At 36.2% G+C, this 19,984-nt stretch overlaps 1 protein-coding gene across 1 annotated transcript in view; it reads right to left on the bottom strand.

Annotated features, from left to right (window-relative positions):
* LOC135211669 (nuclear pore glycoprotein p62-like) overlaps positions 1 to 19,984 on the bottom strand; it is a gene marked incomplete at its 5' end in the record, with an annotated part of 84,558 nt that overhangs the window by 53,197 nt on the left and 11,377 nt on the right. The window contains one exon of the mRNA XM_064244940.1: positions 8,045 to 8,126. Within this exon, the coding sequence (XP_064101010.1) occupies positions 8,045 to 8,126 (82 nt within the window). The remainder of the gene's footprint in view (positions 1 to 8,044; positions 8,127 to 19,984) is intronic.

Below are 19,984 nucleotides of genomic sequence, written 5' to 3'. Positions count from 1 at the left end.
GCTCGTGACGTCACAGGTATTGCCCAATGAAAAGTAAGGTACCCGTTTCTTCAAGCCACCCGAAAGCAATAAATGGCGTGAATACATCTGACACAGACCATTGCACTCAACGATCCCGTCCCGAAGATGGCCAAATGAGGTGGCCGAAACATGTAGACGCCTTTTAAAAACCAGAAACAAAGAAATAACAAGAAATACCGGATAAACCCCTGACGACCACGGCCTGTTCCCGACCTACGAAATGCACCTGTATACCTGTTGACGACCCCAGCCTGTCCCTGATAACCAGTTTGCCTTTGATAACACCAGCCCGAAATTCCGTTGACAACCTACAACATAATGAATATTGGACAGCTGCTTCATAATACCAGCGTGCCAGAGAGGCAAATCATAAGGAGAATTGAAAGAATATTGTACAAAATCAATTCTGTGAATTCTGCCATTATTTTTAATAAAAATATTATTATTATTTGAAAATGTTAATAAACATATATACATATGTACCATAAAAATTCTCTCATCTCAGTAAAGAGAGAGAGAGAGAGAGAGAGGAGAGAGAGAGAGAGAAATTACACGAATTTCAGTAGGCAACACAACACAACCTTAGTTTGCAACTCCTCCTCTTCTATCACATTACTGGATATATCTGACAACTGAAGACCTCTTACTAATTCACTACAGTATTTTTAATCAATTGGTTGCTCTTTACATTAATAATAATATTTGAAAATTAGTAAATCATTTATCAAACAAAAAACATACATCTCTGAGAGAGAGAGAGAGAGAGAGAGAGAGAGAGAGAGAGAGAGAGAGTTACAAGGATCAGGATGTCTCAAAGATTTGTTAGTCCATCCAAGGAGACATCGTGTGCTCACTTATCTGTAAGAGCAGAGTTTACTATGCATTCACAGTGTCCTAATGATTTTGTCTAGCTTTCTTTTAAACTTCCACACTATTGCTGTTTACAACTTCTGGTGGCAGTTTATTCCACGTCTCACATATCTTGTATGTGAAGAAGTTCCCTCAATTGGATGTGTTGTATCTCTTAGGTTCTAGTTTCCATGCATTATTTCTTGTCTGGTTTTTGTTTAATGTAAATAGGTTTCTGTCTACTTTTGTTATGCCTTTAAGTATTTTGAATGTTTCTATTAGTTGTCCTCGTAATCGTCGTGTTTCTAAGCCATACATGTTCAGGCTTTCTAGTCCGTCTTCGGTAACCTATTTGCCTGATGGATAAAATTAACTTTGTGGCTCTTGCTTGTACTCCTTCTAATCCATTTATGTCTTTGTCGTATTGGTGACCAAAACTGTACCACATATTCAAGATGGGGTCTAACTATTGATGTGTAGAGCTGCAGCACAGTTTCCTTGTTTCTGTATTTGAACTGCCTCTTTATGTATCCCACTAGTTTCTGTGCCTTCTTTTCTGCTTTTATGCACTGTTTTGTGGATTTTAAGTCCTTGGTAATGATGACTCCAAGGTCCTCCTCTTGTTCTACACTATTTATGTCATTCCGAAGCAGCATGTAGCTGGCATGAGGGTTGTTTGTTCCTATTTGTAACACTACACTTATCTACATTAAAAGGCATTTGCCATTTTTTTACCAATCCTATTTTCATTAGATAATTTCTTAAACTTTCCACTGCATCTGGGTCTGCTGCATTTACACCTAGTATGGTGTTTTAACGTCTCTTGTATTTAAAAAACAAGAGAGGGCCAAAGAGAACCCTGGGGAACTCCGCTTGTTACATCTGCCCATTCTGATTCTTCACCATTTATTACGACTCCCTGTTTTCTATAAGTTAGCCAGTCTTCGACCCAGTCTGCTGTTTCTCCTACAATTCCTAAAGCACTTACTTTTGTTATCAGTTTCTTGTGTAGAGAGAGAATCGTACACCTATAATGCTCAGTCCGTGGCCCAACCCAGAGTGAGTTTAACAGCTACACAACTACATTATAAATACGTAAGCTGTAAATCGTTTATATCATAAAAATCAATATTTAGTCACATACACAATATGAAAAAATACAGTAATTAGTAAATAAAACAGTGTTGTTATAAAAATAAAAAAGCAAATTAAGTGATAATTTTAAAAGGATTAATACTTCAGTATGTACTAGGAGAGAAAATGGCTAATGTATACAGTAGTACAGGTGTAACTTGATTAGTTGTCAAACCTTCTGTAGGACAGAATTATTTCATTTGTATTAAACATTTTACAGATATTTTGCTGTTTACATAAATATTAATATTCTTAAATGAGTAAATCATTGTTATAAGCATTTTAGGGGGGGCATATATACAGTATATACTCGTGTAACACTCGATCTCGCATATCACACGACCCCCAAGTTTTCACCCTAAAAGAATGATTTGAAAATGTATCTCATGTAACAAGCGAGCTCAATTTTTGGGACAAAATTATAATAGGCAAACCCCTTTTCCTCCATCTCTTTATCTACCCCATCTTCTAGTTAAGTTAAAAAGAGTAAAAGAGAAAGCTAAAAGTATCGTCAGTAATGTTATACTTAAGTAAATGCATACAGCCAGAAACATCTACAGTAGTACCTCGAGATACGAAATTAATCAGTTCCGAGGCGCCCTTCGTATCATGAGGTTTTCGTATCTTGGACCACATTTTACATGTAAAATGGCTAATCTGTTCCAAGCCCTCCAAAAACACCCCAGTAAATTATATTTCCAGGCCTACAACACATGTTCTAGGGTTACGACGCCGATCCGACGGAAGAAATATGACTCCAAAAAGGCAAAATACTGTACGTACATACTTGAGTAATATTCAACTGCATGTAATGTTCAACCCCAATTTTACTGCATATATTAGGACTTTAGCATATGTCCCTTAGCAATAAGCCTAGCCTATGTTAGCGGTTGCTACTGTAGCCTAGTCTATGATTCTGACATCTAAACCTAAGAAGCTAAAAGCTTAGAATATGCAAATAAAATGTATAAATAATCAGTATGTACTCATTTCAAATAATTATTAATTAATCATTAACTATAATACACAAACAAACAAACAAAAAACCTTCCAATCGATTGTTTACATTCAGCTCTTACGAGTACCGAACGAACACCAAGCAATCACTTTTCCTAGGACACAGTAAGCCATAAATTTTCATTAGTATCTCTCTTCAACTAATGAAACTACCAAACAGTATAATAACCATTCATTTCTATTCTTTATTCTATCTTTACTAAATGGAGATACCGAATTACTGACAGCTATAATGAAACATATACATAACGTAATATTAAAACAGAAGAAGAATTCTAAAAAATAAGTATTTGTTGGCTTCCATGATTGCAGTCTGATTTATTTTATATTTTATGATATCTAATTCACAATTTTTTTATTAAATGTATTGCATGTACTCATTTCAAATAATTATTAAGTAACCATTAACTATAATAAAAAAAAAAAACTTCCAAACTTCTGTTTACATCCGGCACTTACGAGTATCCAACGATCGCCAAGCAATCGCTTTTCCTAGTACACAGTAAGCCATAAATTTTCATTATCTCTCTTCAACTACTGAAACTATTAAACAGTATAATAACCATTCATTTCTATTCTTTATTCTATCTTTACCTAATGTTTTTTTTTATTAAATGTATTGCATGAATAAGTTTTTCAATTTACAGCATCCTTTTACCAATAGAATACTTAAAGCACAAGGGGTAGATGCTGACCAATAGGAGAGCAGGATCTTATGGGGTGACTAGCATCAGGAACCAATGGGAGAGCGAGAGGATGGTGGTGAGTTTACTCAGTTGGCGGCGCGGGAGTTTTAAAATGGTTCTCAGTGGTCCAGGCGAATCTCGGGACTTTACCGCAACAACCTTTCGTATCTTGAAAACTTTTCGTATGTAGAGCTGTAAAATTTTTCGTATTTGCTTTCGTATCTCAAGTTTTTCGTAAGTTGAGCCTTTCGTATGTCAAGGTACCACTGTATTTGTTATGAACAACCGAATCTGAAAAATGCAATGATTTGCTTGCATTTCAACCATCGTATGATAGTAAAAAATTACCATAGTTATGCTACAAATGACGTTAAATCGAATAGGTCTGATATATTTTTACATTACTATATCCTTATTCGCTATGGAGAAAAGATCAGAAAGGGCATATACTGCTAAATTTAAGCTGCTAGTTGTAGCTGAAGATGAGGAAAGAATGTTCATCTGCTAACAACTATTATCGTGCATCGGCAACATGGAACCTTCGGTATAGCACCATCAAACTCTACTATAAACAAAATTTGAGAGAAATGTGTTTTAATCAAAACTATTTGGCATGAAAGAATAGTACATTCTACTGTGTTCACTCCCATAACAGATAAATATGTAAAGCTCGTAGTATCCTGATAAAATCAAGTGAAAATATCGAACAAAATCTGTTGATTTTTTTACACAAACATGCCCTCAGTGCCATCTACTAACAAAAAAAATAACTAAATCTCATTCACAAAAATACAAATTCAAGTGATATTTTGACCTGAAAACACTTCATAACGTAAAATAACCTTGTCCCATATAAATTGCTCTGATTTGACTTCAATACAGCAAAATAAACTTCTCGCAATCGTCCTCAGCTGATTTCCAAACCAAAACATTGCTATTTTTTAATACAATACATAGTAGTAATATGAAAATACATACAATATCATTGGATGCAGTGAAGTAAAGCATAACTTTTTAAAAGATCCATGGAAAAGACACAATCTTCATTATGTTTGTATTTTATCGACCAATACTAGCATGTGAATATTACTTACGTTAATTTCATATCTCATGTATGATGTAACCCCAGTAAAATTAGCTCCAAAATTAGGTCTTCAAAAGTTGCATGATATGCGAGTATATACAGTACTTAAGAGCAACAGTTGTAAAAGGGTAATCATCTATGAAGTCTTAGGATGTTTTGGGATGATAGTTTGGGGTGTATTTTTTATGGAAATTATATTAAATTTGTTTTAGTATGATAATTTAAGGTAAATTTTGTTTGAACTATCAAATTAAGCAGTGAAATATTAAAATACAGTTTTATACATTTTAGTTTATGGGGTACTGGGTATTTGGAAGCTATAAGGATTTTTAGAGGGGATTTTTGCATTTCTGCAGCAGGTTCTGGAACCTAATACTGTGTAAATGTGGGGGAGCACTGTAAAATTAAAATATTACAAAATAATGCAACCTACTTAAATACAGGCAGTCCCCGGGTTACGACGGGGGTTCCGTTCTTGAGGTGCGTCATAAGCCGTAAATCGTCGTAAGCCGGAACATCGTCAAAAACCCTAAGAAAACCTTACTTTTAATGTTTTGGGTGCATTCAAAACTATGTAAACTGCATTCTTATTACATTTTTCATCAGAAAAACCTTCAATTATTGATTATTTTGCATTTTTGGTGTCATATTTGTTCTGCCGGATCAGCGTTGTAGGCGCCGTAACCGTTAATAATTTCTGATGAATATAATTGAAAAGCACCGTACCCTCGGAACGTCATAAGCTGAACCTGTCGTAACCTGGGGACTGCCTAGTGGCACTTAACCCTTAAACGCCGAAGCGGTATTTAAAAAATTGTCGACCATATGCCGGCGGCGTTCGCAAGTGAGCGCCGAAGCAGAATATTTCAAAACTGATAAAAGCTACAACCATGGGTTGTTTTATGTTGTATTCTACATGAAATTGTGCACATTTTCATATATAAAACTTTATGTAACGGCTAATTTAAAATGGTGCAAACATTTCAACAATGGGACGAAAAAATTTATGATTTTTTCGGAAGAGTTACTGCGAGGACGTAAGGAAAAAGTTTATTTCATAAATTCACCATAAATCGAAATATTGTGCTAGAGACTTCCAATTTGTTGCAAAATAAAGGTAAATGATTGAATATTACCAGAATGTAATAGTTTTAGCTTACAATTGCGTTTTTTTACCATTTCAGCAGAGTTAAAGTTGACCGAAGGTTGAAATTTTGGCATTTATCGTTTATATAAAAATATTTCAAAACTGATAAAAGCTATAACAATGGGTTGTTTTTAGTTGTATTCTACACAAAATTGTGCACATTTTCATATATAAAACTTTATGTAACGGCTAATTTAAAACGGTGCAAACATTACGACAATCGAACAAAAAATTTCAGATTTTTTCGGAAGAGTTACCGCAGGGACATAATGAAAATGAATTTTTTTTTTTTCATAAATTCACCATAAATTGAAATATTGTGCCAGAGACTTCCAATTTGCTGCAAAATAAAGGTAAATGGTTGAATATTACTAGTTTTTTTTACCATTTCGGTAGAGTCAAAGTTGACCAAAGGTTGATATTTTGGCACTTATCGTTATTTATATGAAAATATTTCAAAACTAATAAAAGCTACAACCATGGATTGTTTATAATTGTATTCTACATGAAATTGTGCACATTTCTATATATAAAACTTTATGTCACTGCTAATTTAAAATGGTGCAAACATTACGACAATCGGACAAAAAAATTTATGATTTTTTCGGAAGAGTTACCTTGCGGAGGTAAAGAAAATGGTTTTTTCATAAATTCACCATAAATCGAAATATTGTGCTAGAGACTTCCAATTTGTTGCATAAATGATTGAATATTAGAATATAACAGTTTTAGCTTACAATTAAGTTTTTCGACCATTTCGGTCAAGTCAAAGTTGACCAAAGGTTGAAATTTTGGCACTTATCGTTATTTATATGAAAATATTTCAAAACTGATAAAAGCTACAACCATGAGTTGTTTTTTGTTGTATTTACATGAAATTGTGCACATTTTCATATATAGTACTCTGTAACGGCTAATATAAAATGGTGCAAATATTATGTCAAAGTGACTAAATAATTTCTGAGATGTGTCACTGATGCTTTTTAGTGCGAGAAGAAAGAAATTCGCGCTTGTGCGCCTGGGTAATGATTGTAAACAAAACAACGTCTTGATCCGTGAGCTCCCAGCATCCCCCAAGGCGCGTGATTCAAAAGTTTTCGCCTAGTAGGCCTATAACAATTTTTCCACGAATTTTAAAAAAAACTTTTTTATATTGACGTACCATACGTCCAATCGGCACCCGACAGACAATTTTCGTTGACGTTTAATACGTCCAATCGGCGTTAAAGGGTTAACTTAACAAATAGCTAGGCAGTTTGTCCTCCTAGTAAGTAACATCTTCAAATAATGAAGTTTAACATGTAGCCTACACAATAACCTAGAACCAACTCAAAGACCTTACAGTGCAACAATTGCAATTCTATATAAAGTAACGGCTAATCCCAAATGATATTGTATAATTGTCAACTAATTAAAAATATTAAGTAAATTATATTTCAAAGTCAGAAATATATCTATAAAAAAATTAATTGCTTCCAAAAATATGTACAATACAGTACTGTACACTACAGCCTCACAAAAACATACCCAACAGCAGTAGTTCTACTACCTAGTTGTGCTTCCATGCGTAAAATATCCAAAAATCATATAATATAGACAATACATTTTTTATTTTTAACAAAAAACACCCTGTCCCTAATAGATTCTTTTGATATATTGCAAGTTATTTTTAACCAAACAACAATAGACATTATTTTCATTTAAATACACACTGGAATTGCAATTTCCTAGCTTCCCTATATATACTTACATACGTTTAAATCTATGCTTCATAAGCTCAATGCACTTAGCCATTAAAACAACCTCAACTTGAACTCTATCTTCTAACTAAACTACTTAACAATGACAACAACAAAAATTAAAAAAAATTTGAGTTATGTACACATCTCTAAGCAAAATGGAGAAAGAAGCAACAATGTGAAAATACTATTTACAAAAATGTATTACCCACTAGCTTGAGTCACATGAAAAAATTAAGCATGTGAGGATGTTGGAGACTTGCCACCTTCTGAAAACCTGTACTGTACGTACTTGCCAAACAGTAATTCTGGATGATATGCCTTTCATTTCAAGATACCAAAGTACTAGATGGACACTGAAGATTACCTAGTAGCAGTTGTAAGGGTGGCCAGAGGTGTTGCTGCAGTTCCTGAGGTCAAAGCAGAAGTAGAGGTTGTTGGTGCTGTACCTGAAATAGAAAAAATATATCTAATTGCATTTAGGACCACTCAAAGAATCTGCAATTTGAATAACTCAGCTAATAACTAAATATCAAATTCACTCTTTAGGTCAACAGATATGCAGAGTTTTAGGGAACATGCCTACTCATCCCTCCTCGTCCAGTTATTATTTGAACTAGGGTTCCTCTGAATGTGAGATGAGTGCACTTTACCAAGGTGCTACGAGACCAGAGAGATAAAGGGAGACAATGTTAGTGATTATGTAACATACATAATAAACTCTGTACTTTTTACTCCAATTACAGTAGAAATATCTTAACATGAAGCAGTCTCGATTTATAACTATTTACTACTTATAGCCAGGTCTACAAGGGGGTATGGGATGAAGGTATGGTAACTTTTGGAGTGCATGCAGCTGTAGCTATACAACTGGATGAGTTTTCTCAAAAACAGACGATAAAACAACCTTTCAAGCAACAAACCATTACAACACATTTAATGGAGGTACTAGCAAATGTGATAAATAGTGAGCATCTGCTAGTCTATTATATTAAATTCCTTGGTTGCATTGGTGTGTGTGTGGAGAGAGAGAGAGAGAGAGAGAGAGAGAGAGAGAGAGAGAGAGAGAGAGAGAGAGAGAGAGAGAGAGAGAGAGAGAGAGAGAGAGAGGTGCAGGCATGCCTGCCTTTCTGTGGCCCCGGGATTCTGGAGTCTTTAAAGGGCCCCACAGACTAATTGACAAGCAGAGAAGGTTCCATTCTGTCTCCAGCATCTGCTTTATCCACAGACGTTCAAATTCACTTCATTTTGCTGAAACCTGGTAGAGTGAGGACATAGCCACTCCGCTCAGTGATGACACTATAGGCTGTACTCTTGCAGCAGAAATTGGAAAACCCCAGAAAAAAAGGAGAACCAGAACTGAACTATGGTTGAAAAACAAGATAGTTCATTTAACGAATTGAAACTTTACCCTAGTGACTGGTTTAATTATCCGAGAATGGAAAGGCAGACCGACATGAAATAATTATATATGGTCTCCCCTCTTATACAAATAAAAAAAATGCACTTGTATGAGACAACCAAAATCAATGTATAATAGGTTGCTGGACACAGATCGCTTACGCACCACAAGTCGTTCCTTGGGCACATAATCCCAGTGACATGTAATGCAATTAATTATTCAAGTTATACAGCACAAGTTTACAAAGGTAAAAAGCAACTATGTTTGGACATACAATATCTTGCAAAGTCTGGTGATATTCGCAGGGATGCGAACCAGGCCCCGCGAATAATTAGAACCCCCCGCCCCCCCAAAATGGTTATACCTACCTATCTTGAAAGTTCAGATACCAAATGTATACCTTAAATAACATCCTACTTCAAATATACCTTAAATTACTATCCTACTACAGTATTAATCTTTGAGATTATATTTTAATATAATTTCAAAGTTACCTTAAACATTTTACCATTACAAATATATATGGACAGCCAATAACAGAGAGAGAGAGAGAGAGAGAGAGAGAGAGAGAGGAGAGAGAGAGACCTTACCTTACAGACCTTACAATTCGTTCGGGTTGCCCCAGGTCCCTCAGTGTGAGGCGCCTCTAATGTCTACCAGAGAGTTGCTAGTACATCTTCCGGTATATTTTGCATCTTCCAATCTTGGATGGTCTGGGATGCAGTTTAGATATTTGTCGAGCTTATTCTTAAACACATCTACGCTCACTCCTGATATATTCCTCAGATGAGCTGGCAACGCATTGAATAGACGCTGCATTATCGATGCTGGTGCGTAGTGTATTAATGTTCTGTGTGCTTTCCTTATTTTTCCTGGTATAGTTTTGGGCACTATTAATCTACCTCTGCTTGCTCTTTCTGATATTTTTAGTTCCATGATATTTTCTGTTATTCCTTCTATCTGTTTCCATGCCTGAATTATCATGTAGCGTTCTCTTCTCCTTTCTAGACTATATAATTTTAAGGATTGTAGTCTTTCCCAGTAGTCTAGGTCCTTAACTTCTTCTATTCTAGCTGTAAAGGACCTTTGTACACTCTCTATTTGTGCAATATCCTTTTGATAGTGTGGGTACCATATCATATTGCAATATTCAAGTGGACTACGAACATATGTTTTATAAAGCATAATCATGTGTTCAGCTTTTCTTGTTTTGAAGTGCCGTAACAACATTCCCATTTTTGCTTTACATTTTGCCAACAGAATGGCTATTTGATCATTGCATAACATGTTTTCCTATTCATCATCACACCAAGGTCGTTTAACTGCTTCCTTATTTGTGATTGTCTCATTATTAGGTCCCCTATATGCATATAGCTTTCCTTCTCTGTCTCCATAATTTATTGATTCAAATTTATCAGAGTTAAATACCATCCTATTTACCTCTGCCCAATCATATACTTTGTTAAGGTCTCTTTGTAGAGCGTTCCTATCTTCATCACAAAGTAATTTCTCTACTTATTCTTGTGTCATCAGCGAAACTACTCACTACCGAATCCTTAACATTACTGTCTATGTCTTCAATCATAATAACAAACAATATTGCAGCTAGCACTGTACCTTGTGGCACACCGGATATTACCTTGGTTTCATCCGATTTCTCATCGTTTGCAATAACTATCTGTTTTCTGTTGTGTAAAAATTCTTTTAACCATCTTCCTACTTTATCTACGATATGTGTTTTCTAATTTTCTTTGCTAATATATTATGGTCTACTTTGTCAAAAGCTTTTGCAAAGTCTAGATAAACCACATCTGTTCATTTCCGCTTTTCATATTTTTGAATATGTTCTCACGGTGGACTAACAGTTGGGTTTGTGTACTTTTTCCGGGTACGAAACCGTGTTGTCCTATATTAAACAAATTATTTTTTATTAAATGTTTCATAATATTTTTCTTCATTACCCTTTCATACACTTTCATAATATGTGATGTTAGACTCACAGGCCTATAATTACTTGCCTCTAGTCTTGATCCACTTTTGAAAAGTAGGGGTGATATATGCTAATTTGTGCTCATCATAAATCTTGCCTGTATCTACACTTTGTCTTAATAATATTGCAAGTGGCTTTGCGATAGAATGAACTACTTTCTTTAACAAAATAGCAGGGACTCCATCCGGCCCTGCAGCAGCTCCATTTTTAATTTCATTAATTGCCTGCACAATATCAGCTTCATTAATTTCTATGTCAGCTAAATATTCACTATTTTCGTCCCTTACTTCTATATCATTATCTTCATTATCTATTCTAGGGGTGAATTCTCTCTTGTATCGTTCTGCAGTATGTTGCAAATTTCCTTTTTTTCATTCGTTAATCTCCCTTCAATTCTCAGAGGTCCTATTTCTATTCTTCTTTTATTCATCTTCTTCGCATATGAGTATAATAGTTTGGGGTTTTGCTTGATATTTAATAGGGTTTTTTCTTCCAAGTCCCGTTTTTCATTTTCTTTTGATTGTATAATCTTTTGTTCTGCATTTTCTATCTTACTTTTTAGTTCTATAACTTTCCATGCATTTTTTTTCTTTTGCAAGACCTTTTTTCCACTTTCTGATTTTCTGGAACAAGATCCTTCTGTCTCTTGGTATGCATGAATGATGTTTACTTTTCTTCTTCGGTATATATATCCACTATTTTCTCCAATATATATAATATCTCCGTATTTACCTTTATGTCATCACTTACGAAAATGTTATCCCAATATCCTTCCCACTTTTTCATTTCTTGCTTATCTCTATTTTCACTTTGCTTTGGAATGAACTGTTAATTCTATGACATTATGATCTGAAATACTCGCATTATAAACTATTATTTCTTTAACATAATTCATCTCGTTCACAAATACTAGGTCTAAAGTATTTTCCTTTCTTGTTGGCAGGTGATTTATTTGTTGAATGTTGTATTCTAGTAGCATATCTAATAGCTTTTCAAATTGCCTCTTATCTTCTGCACTACTATTACTCTCTTTTTTATATGTATAAGTACAACCACAGTCTCCTATTCGTTCTTTCCATTCTACGAAAGGAAAGTTGAAGTCACCAGATAGGAGAATAGTCCAGTCCTTGTGATTTCTACATATATCATCCAATTTTTCAATTATTAAGTCAAACTCTTTAGTATTAGGAGGTCTATATATTACTATGTTCATCAATTTTTCAGATTCAAATTCTACCGCTATTAGTTCACATTCTGAGTTACTATATTTCTCATATATTTTTCCTTGTTTTTTGTCTTTCCCATATATTGCGGTTCCCCCTTGATTCCTATTTTTTCTATCTGATCTATAAGTTTGGAGAGAGAGAGAGAGAGAGAGAGAGAGAGAGAGAGAGAGAGAGAGAGAGAGAGAGAGAGAGAGAGAGAGAGAGAATTGTTTTGTTTGTTTGTTTGTAAGGTGTTTTTACCTTGCATGGAACCAGTGGTTATTCAGCAACGAGAGAGAGAGAGAGAGAGAGAGAGAGAGAGAGAGAGAGAGAGAGAGAGAGAATAACTCCTTATATATCAAAAGATTGAAATGATCTTCTATGGGCAATGCTTCTTCCCCTCCCATAAATACATATATCTTTTCCAAAGAGAGAAAGAGAGGGCTGAACAAGTATCTATTTGTCTGTCTATCAATTCTTCTGCTGAGAGAGAGAGAGAAAAAGATAAAAGAAGGAAGAAATAGAAACACCAAATGTATACCTTATGTAAACATCCTACATCTAATTTTCCTTAAATTATTATCATATTGCTGTATTAATCTTAAGAGATTGAATTAATATAATTTCAAAGTAATCTTAAACATAAGTACCCTTAAAGGTGTATATATACATACATACATAGTACTTCTAACACTTGCAGCCAAGAGAGAGTGAGTTACCACTCTGACATAAATATCTTATGGGGGGAGAGAGAGAGAGAGAGAGAGAGAGAGAGAGAGAGAGAGAGAGAGAGAGAGAGAGAGAGAGAGAGAGATTGTTCTTACAGTATTTAAAAGTGTGAAATGGAAAGATTATTGTATTTAAAATACTCACATATGAATGTTGAAATTACAGTTATAGTATTAATATTATAATACATATATAATACATATTATAGTATTATTATTGGAAAATATTAATAAATTTATTACATACATGTACCATAAAGTTGATCTCTTCTAAAAGAGAGAGAGACGAGTAGAGAGAGAGAGAGAGAGAGAGAGAAGAGAGAGAGAGAGAGAGAAATTGCATAAAAATCATTAAATTTGTTGACCGTTATATGGCAATGTTTCCCTCCTCTGTCACATTACTTGACATATTTGACAGCTTTCCAGCTCAAGCTTCACAGAGAAAGCCGAACGGAAGAATTTTCATTTGAAATTAGTTTTATTATTATCATTATTATTTTAAAATATTAATAAACAGATACCTCTCATAAAAAATCTCTAATCTCGGTAAGAGAGAGGAGTTATCCTAACGTAAGTGAAATGGAAAGGTATTTTTCTCTTTAAAATACTACCACACACGAATTTGTAATTATTATTATTATTATTATTAACAACTGAAAATATCAATAAACGTATTACATACTAGTACCAAAAAAATGCTTTCATCTCAGTAAAAAAAAAAAAAAAAAAAAAAAAAAAAAAAAAAAAAAAAAAGAGAAGAGAGAGAGAGAGAGAGAGAGAGTGAGTTTATCACTGTTCTCTCAGAAAATACTTTTAACACTTCCAGCGCAGCAAGAGAGAGAGAGAGAGAGAGAGAGAGAGAGGAGAGAGAGAGAGAGAGAGAGAGAGAGAGAGAGAGAGAGTTATCCTGATTTAAAAGAGTAAAATGGATAGATTTTTGTATTTCTTTAAAAAAACTATAACAAAATATGAATTTTGTGATAAAAGTTACATTATTATTATATTATTTGAAAATATAATAAACATAGTACATATACTATAAAAATTCTCTCGTCTCGGTGAGAGAGAGAGAGAGAGAGAGAGAGAGAGAGAGAGAGAGAGAGAGAGAGAGAGAGAGAGAGAAGAGAAATTACATGAACACTTGGTGGCAACAACACAACAGCTCCTCCCCTCAGGTCACATTACTTGATATATTTGACAGTTTTAGTACCTGGAGTTAGAGAGAGAAGACTGGGATTTCCTTCATTCTTACAATTTTTTAAATTTATAAACTGAAATCTTACTCATTCGTAATTCGCATTTTTGTTAATGAATTTATATTATTTCTGTTTACATTAATATTTAAAAATAGTAAATAATTTTATTTATCATGCAAAAGACATACTTCTCTGAGAGAGAGAGAGAGAGAGAGAGAGAGAGAGAGAGAGAGAGAGAGAGAGAGAGAGAGAGAGAATGTTTATTTTTACTAAGTGATATTTAATTTTATTAATCTTACTAATACAGTATCAATCAATATTAATATTTGAAAACTAGTAAATCATTTTTGTATCATAAAAATGTATTTAGTCATGAAAATAACATCAAAATACACTAATTGGTGATTATTTTCGTCGGAAAGCATGGCGAATAGGCGAATCCCCTCTCAAATAATGAGTAGATATGGTCCGGAGAGAAATCAGGGAATCCGTGAGTCCGCAAATCCCGAGAACGCGAATATGGCGGCCAACTGTACATATCAAACAGTCATTTATTCCCCCCTCCCTCGTTTCTTGTGGTAGATAAAAAAAAAACTGGGTATCACTTTCTTTTCTAATTAACATATTAAAATTAGTTATTAGGTAAATCATTTATTTATAGTACGTTCTACAAAGCAATAACCATACATACACAAATACCGTATACATAAGTAAGAGAGAGAGAGAAATTTTTTTTTTTTTATTGTATTGTTTAATCTCATTAAATTTAATATTAAAAAATTAGTACTGTAAATTATTATTTCATCATAAAATGCAGTACTCGTACCCTCAAAGATATATACATACACTTCTAACACTTCCAGCCAAAACAGAGGGAGAGTGTTACCACAATGACATACATATCTTGTGGAGAGAGAGAGAGAGAGAGAGAGAGAGAGAGAGAGAGAGAGAGAGAGAGAGAGAGAGAGAGAGAGAGAGAGAGAGAGAGAGAGATTTATTAAAGATTATCTAGGGCTGCAACTGCTAATGGTTATTGACACCACTACAATGGAATATATAAAGCATATGTATGCATATCCAAACAACCAAATACATTCATAAGCACATAAATACACAAACAAGACTAAATCATTAACTTAAAATAAAAACATTAAAAATTCATTTAAATTTAATAAAATAAAATTAATAAAGGAAAATCCCCATGACAAAAAAATTAATAGATAATCGTAAAACATATAAACTTTAAAAGATCAATAGTAAAAATTAAATCTTATCTAAAATACCAATGGCATTAATAAAAATTAAACAGGGCTCTTTCATTAAAATCTGCCTCTAAAATCTTGGCAGGGGAAAAACCACCTTCAGTTCTCCTGCAACTCGGAGGAAAGTATCTCTCTCTCATCTGACAAACTGGGACACTCAACTATCAGGTGTCTGACTGTCAATGATACCAAGCAGTTGTTACAATAAGGCTGATGATCCCCACTCATCAGAAAGCCATGTCATTTTTGTATGAGCTATTCTAAGCTGACTATTACTTCCCTTTGCCTGATCACTTATGAATACTTCCAAGGAAAGATGGTGGTAGGTATTTCTTTCATTTTTTGGTTTTCTAGCTCCCATGCAAATTTCCAGGAATCAAGGAACGTTAATTTAACTAATGATGGTGATGTATGATAATTAGGATTAAATATGATATTGTTATGATACAATAAAGTTTGTTCATACTTACCTGGCAGATATATATATAGCTGTATTCTCCGAAGTCCGACAGAATTTCAAAACTCCCGGCACACGCATTGGTCGGCCAGGTGGTAGTACCCATTCCCGCCGCTGGGAGGCGGGCGTAAGGAACCATTCCCATTTTCTGTCAGATTTTTCTAGTGCCACTGAGGGGAGGTGGGTGGGCACTTTGATTATATATATCTGCCAGGTAAGTATGAACAAACTTTATTGTATCGTAACAATATCATTTTGTTCATGAATCTTACCTGCCAGATATATATATAGCTGAATCCCACCTTTGGAGGAAGGGGGAGACAGATTCGATTTTGGGAAACAATTTCATATATATGATTGATATTTTGGTTCCTTAACTGTTAGCATAGCTGACTTCGTGAGTACCGTCACCCAAGTCTGCTTCTGCTTTACTAGAGACTCCAGCTAGGTAGTGACCTGTGAAGCTGTTGAGTTCTAGAGGATCTGTCAACGGGGGCGTGACCACAATACAACTAGATCCTATATTATAGACCTCAATTCGGGTATTTCGGTACTGCATTCCTAGAGGTGCCAGCAAGGACGTGACCTGTGTAGCTGGTGCGCTCTAATGAACTGTCACGGGGAGCGTGACCACAATGTGACAGATCATATAGGTGTTGTTTAGACACCAAATGCTGTTAATGCTTCACTGGAGGTGCCAGCAAGGACGTGACCTATGTAGCTGGTGCGCTCCAGATGATTTGTCAACGGGGGGCGTGACCACAACTGTGACAAAAACATTTTACCCTACTATGAGGGCGAAGCAAAAACATTACCACCTGACCTAGCCTATCTGGTTAAACTTCGTATAACCAAGGCTAATGGAGGGAAGTCCGCCTAAGACGGCCTACCCAAGACCACAAAAAACTAAACACCTACATAAACATAATAAAAACAAAAAATAAAAAGAAATAAAATTAAAAAGTCCAAACTAACATATTATTTTCTAAATGATAGGAAGAGTGCTACTCTCTGTCCCCAATATAGTGTCTGCTGCGACATATGGGCCCAAAGAGTAGCAGTTCTCGTATGTAATCCTCACCTCCCGAAGGTAGTGAGAGGCAAACACTGAATTACTATGCCAAAATGTGGCATTCAAGATGTCATTGAGTGCCATGTTCTTTTGGAAGGCTAAACCGACGTAGAAGTAGCCCTCAGTCCATGCGCATTCACCTTCAACACTTTCATATCACTGTTTTGACAGGATGAATGCACTTCCTTGATGGTGTCCCTCAAGAAAAAAGCCAAAGCATTCTTTGATATTGGTAAACTTGCTTCCTGACCAAACACCACAAGTTATCAGAAGGACCTCTTATAAACCTTGGTTCCTATCTTTTCAGACCGAGGGTTGACTTCCTAGCTATTGCTTAGGAGTCTGCTTCGTCTCAAGAGCCTCAGCGAGGATGTGACCTATGGCTAAGAGTTCTTGTGGGTCTGCCGATGGGGTCTTATCCACTTACTCGGCAGAGCCTAACTGGCATTTGTCAATGGGTGCTAATCCACTCATATGACAATATACCTATGCCTATTAGCATAATTAAGGAGCACAACACCGATCCCGATCACCTGATCCTAACACGAGGGTTAGCGCTTAATTTGAAAAGAGTTACGTATCCCCAAACTCCTTTCAAAAACCCCAATAAAAATCACTAAGTTAAACTAAAAATTAACTCACTAGTTAAGGATCAGTGTCGGCTCCCTATCCCAGCAACGTATTGGCAGACACGAATAACCAAGAGAAAAGGATCTCTTGTAGGTTAAATTGACATCCTTCGTGTAATTGGAGGTCAACACAGAATTGCATCTCCCGTAAGTGACAGCTCATATGTCCTTTATGACATATTGTTATGGAACCAAGAAGAATTCATAAAAGCTCGCACTTCATGCATAGGTTCGAATGGACTGGACATGAGGAACTTCAGAACTACATCCAAGTTCCAAGACGGCAACTTGGGTTGTTGAACCTTCATCGTTTCGAAAGATCTCAAGAGATCGTGAAGGTCTCTGTTGTCCGCCAAGTCCAGGCCTCTGTGCCTAAAGACAACTAAAAGCACACTCTTATAACCCTTGATTGTAGAGACAGCAAGTTTTTAGATCCCTTCTCATAGAAGGAAGTCAGACAATCTGGCTCACAGAGGTCGTGGTGGAGGAAAATGCCTTGTTCTTCTATGCACCAACTCCTGAAGACTGTCCACTTCGATTGGTACACTGCGTTGGAAAACGCTCTTCTTGCACTGGCGATGCTTTCGCCATTGACGTATAAAAGCCTCTCGCTCCGGGCCAAAACTTTTGGATAGTCTGAATGCAGTCAGACTCAGAGCGAAGAGGCTTCTATGGTACCTCTCGAAGTGGGGCTGTCTGAGTAGATCTGTCCTTACTGGAAGCGTCCTAGGGAAGTCTACTACGAAGGCCATGACCTCTGTGAACCACTCTCTCGCAGGCCAGAACGGGGCGAACAAAGTCATTCTCGTCCCTTCGATGCCGCAAACTTTCTCATGACCTTCCCCTAAGATCTTGAACGGGAAAAGGCCGTCGGGTACAGGTCCATCCCCGTCCAGTCCCAGAGAAGTGTGCTATCGTCACTGCAGCTGGGTCGAGTACTGGGGAGCAGTACAGTGGAAGCCTCTTCGTTCTGGAACCGTCGCAAAGATATCCACAGAGCGGGCGTCCCCATAACCCCCACCCCACAGCTCTTGGCATACCTCCTGATGCAGAGTCTACTCGGTTGGCAGAAGTTGACCTCCGGTCTGCTGAGGAGATTGCCCAGACGTTCTCTACTCCTGCTACAAACTTCGTAAGGATCATGAGTCAAGTCCAGTTCCCTTGGCCCACAGCAGCAAGATTCTCCTTTGTTGCCAGAGCAAAAAGGGACCGAGACTGTGTTCCTCCCTACTCTTCAAGTATGCCAGAGCTGTGGTGTTGTCTGAGTTGACTTGGACTATTCGATGAGAGAATTTTTCTTGGAAAAACTGGAGAGCTAAAAATGATATTGTTATTTTACAATAAAGTTTTGTACATACTTACCTGGCAGACATATTCTTAGCTTACGTCTCTGACGTCACGACAGAATTCAAAACTCGCGGCAAACGCGACAGGTAGGTCAGGTGATCTACCTTACCCGCCGCTGGGAAGCGGGTGTAAGAACCAACATACCTTTCTTGCCAGATTTTTTCTCTCTTATACCTGTCACCCTTGGTGGAGGGTACAAGACAGAAAATAACAAAGAAAAGGTAAACAACACCTGTTGTAGGATAAAAAAAATAACCTTGGTTTTCTTACCTGTTTAGGCTGAAGACTTCATAGGTACTGTCTATTAGTCTGCATAGCCATAAGAGCTACAGCGAGGGCGTGACCTACAGCTGAAAAGACTCTTTGGGTCTACTAACGGGACTTGATATCCGCTTACTTAGTAGAATCCAAGTCGGATCATGTCAATGGGGGTTCGCCCTCTTCTATGACAGAACCTGTCCACTACCAACGCAGGGAGCTTCAAATCAAATCCGATCACCTAACCAAACTAAAGTTATTAGTATTACAAAACGAAAAAAGATGCCTACCTGCATCATTTTTATACAAACCCATATGAACTCAATTACCAAAAACAAGGGAAAAAAAACACTACTAAGGATATGTTTTCCAGCTCCCTGCCCCCAGCACCGAATCCGCCGATACGTACAGGCTAATGCGAAAAGCAACTCGTCATAACGTAATACTGACGTCTTTAAGGTAGTGGTTGGCGAATACTGAATTACATCTCCAGAATGTAGTTTTCATCAGATTTCTGAAGAGACATATTCTTACTAAAGGCCAAGGAAGTGGCAATGGCTCTCACTTCATGAGCCTTGACTTTTAGGAGCTTGAAATGTTCTTCATTACAAAGATCTATGGTGCTTCTTTCACAAGACTTCTAATGAAGAAAGACAGCGCTATTTTTCGACAATGGTCTGCTGGGGTCCTTTACAGAGCACCATCCAGTCTGTCCTCAATGCCCTTAAGGGTTTTCTTCTTCTGGGGGTAGTATTTTAAAC

Source organism: Macrobrachium nipponense, chromosome 19, assembly GCF_015104395.2.
Source record: "Macrobrachium nipponense isolate FS-2020 chromosome 19, ASM1510439v2, whole genome shotgun sequence".
Classification (NCBI taxonomy): Eukaryota; Metazoa; Arthropoda; class Malacostraca; order Decapoda; family Palaemonidae; genus Macrobrachium; species Macrobrachium nipponense.
Note: the sequence above shows the minus strand (reverse complement) of the source record. Positions and strands in the feature narration are given on the sequence as shown.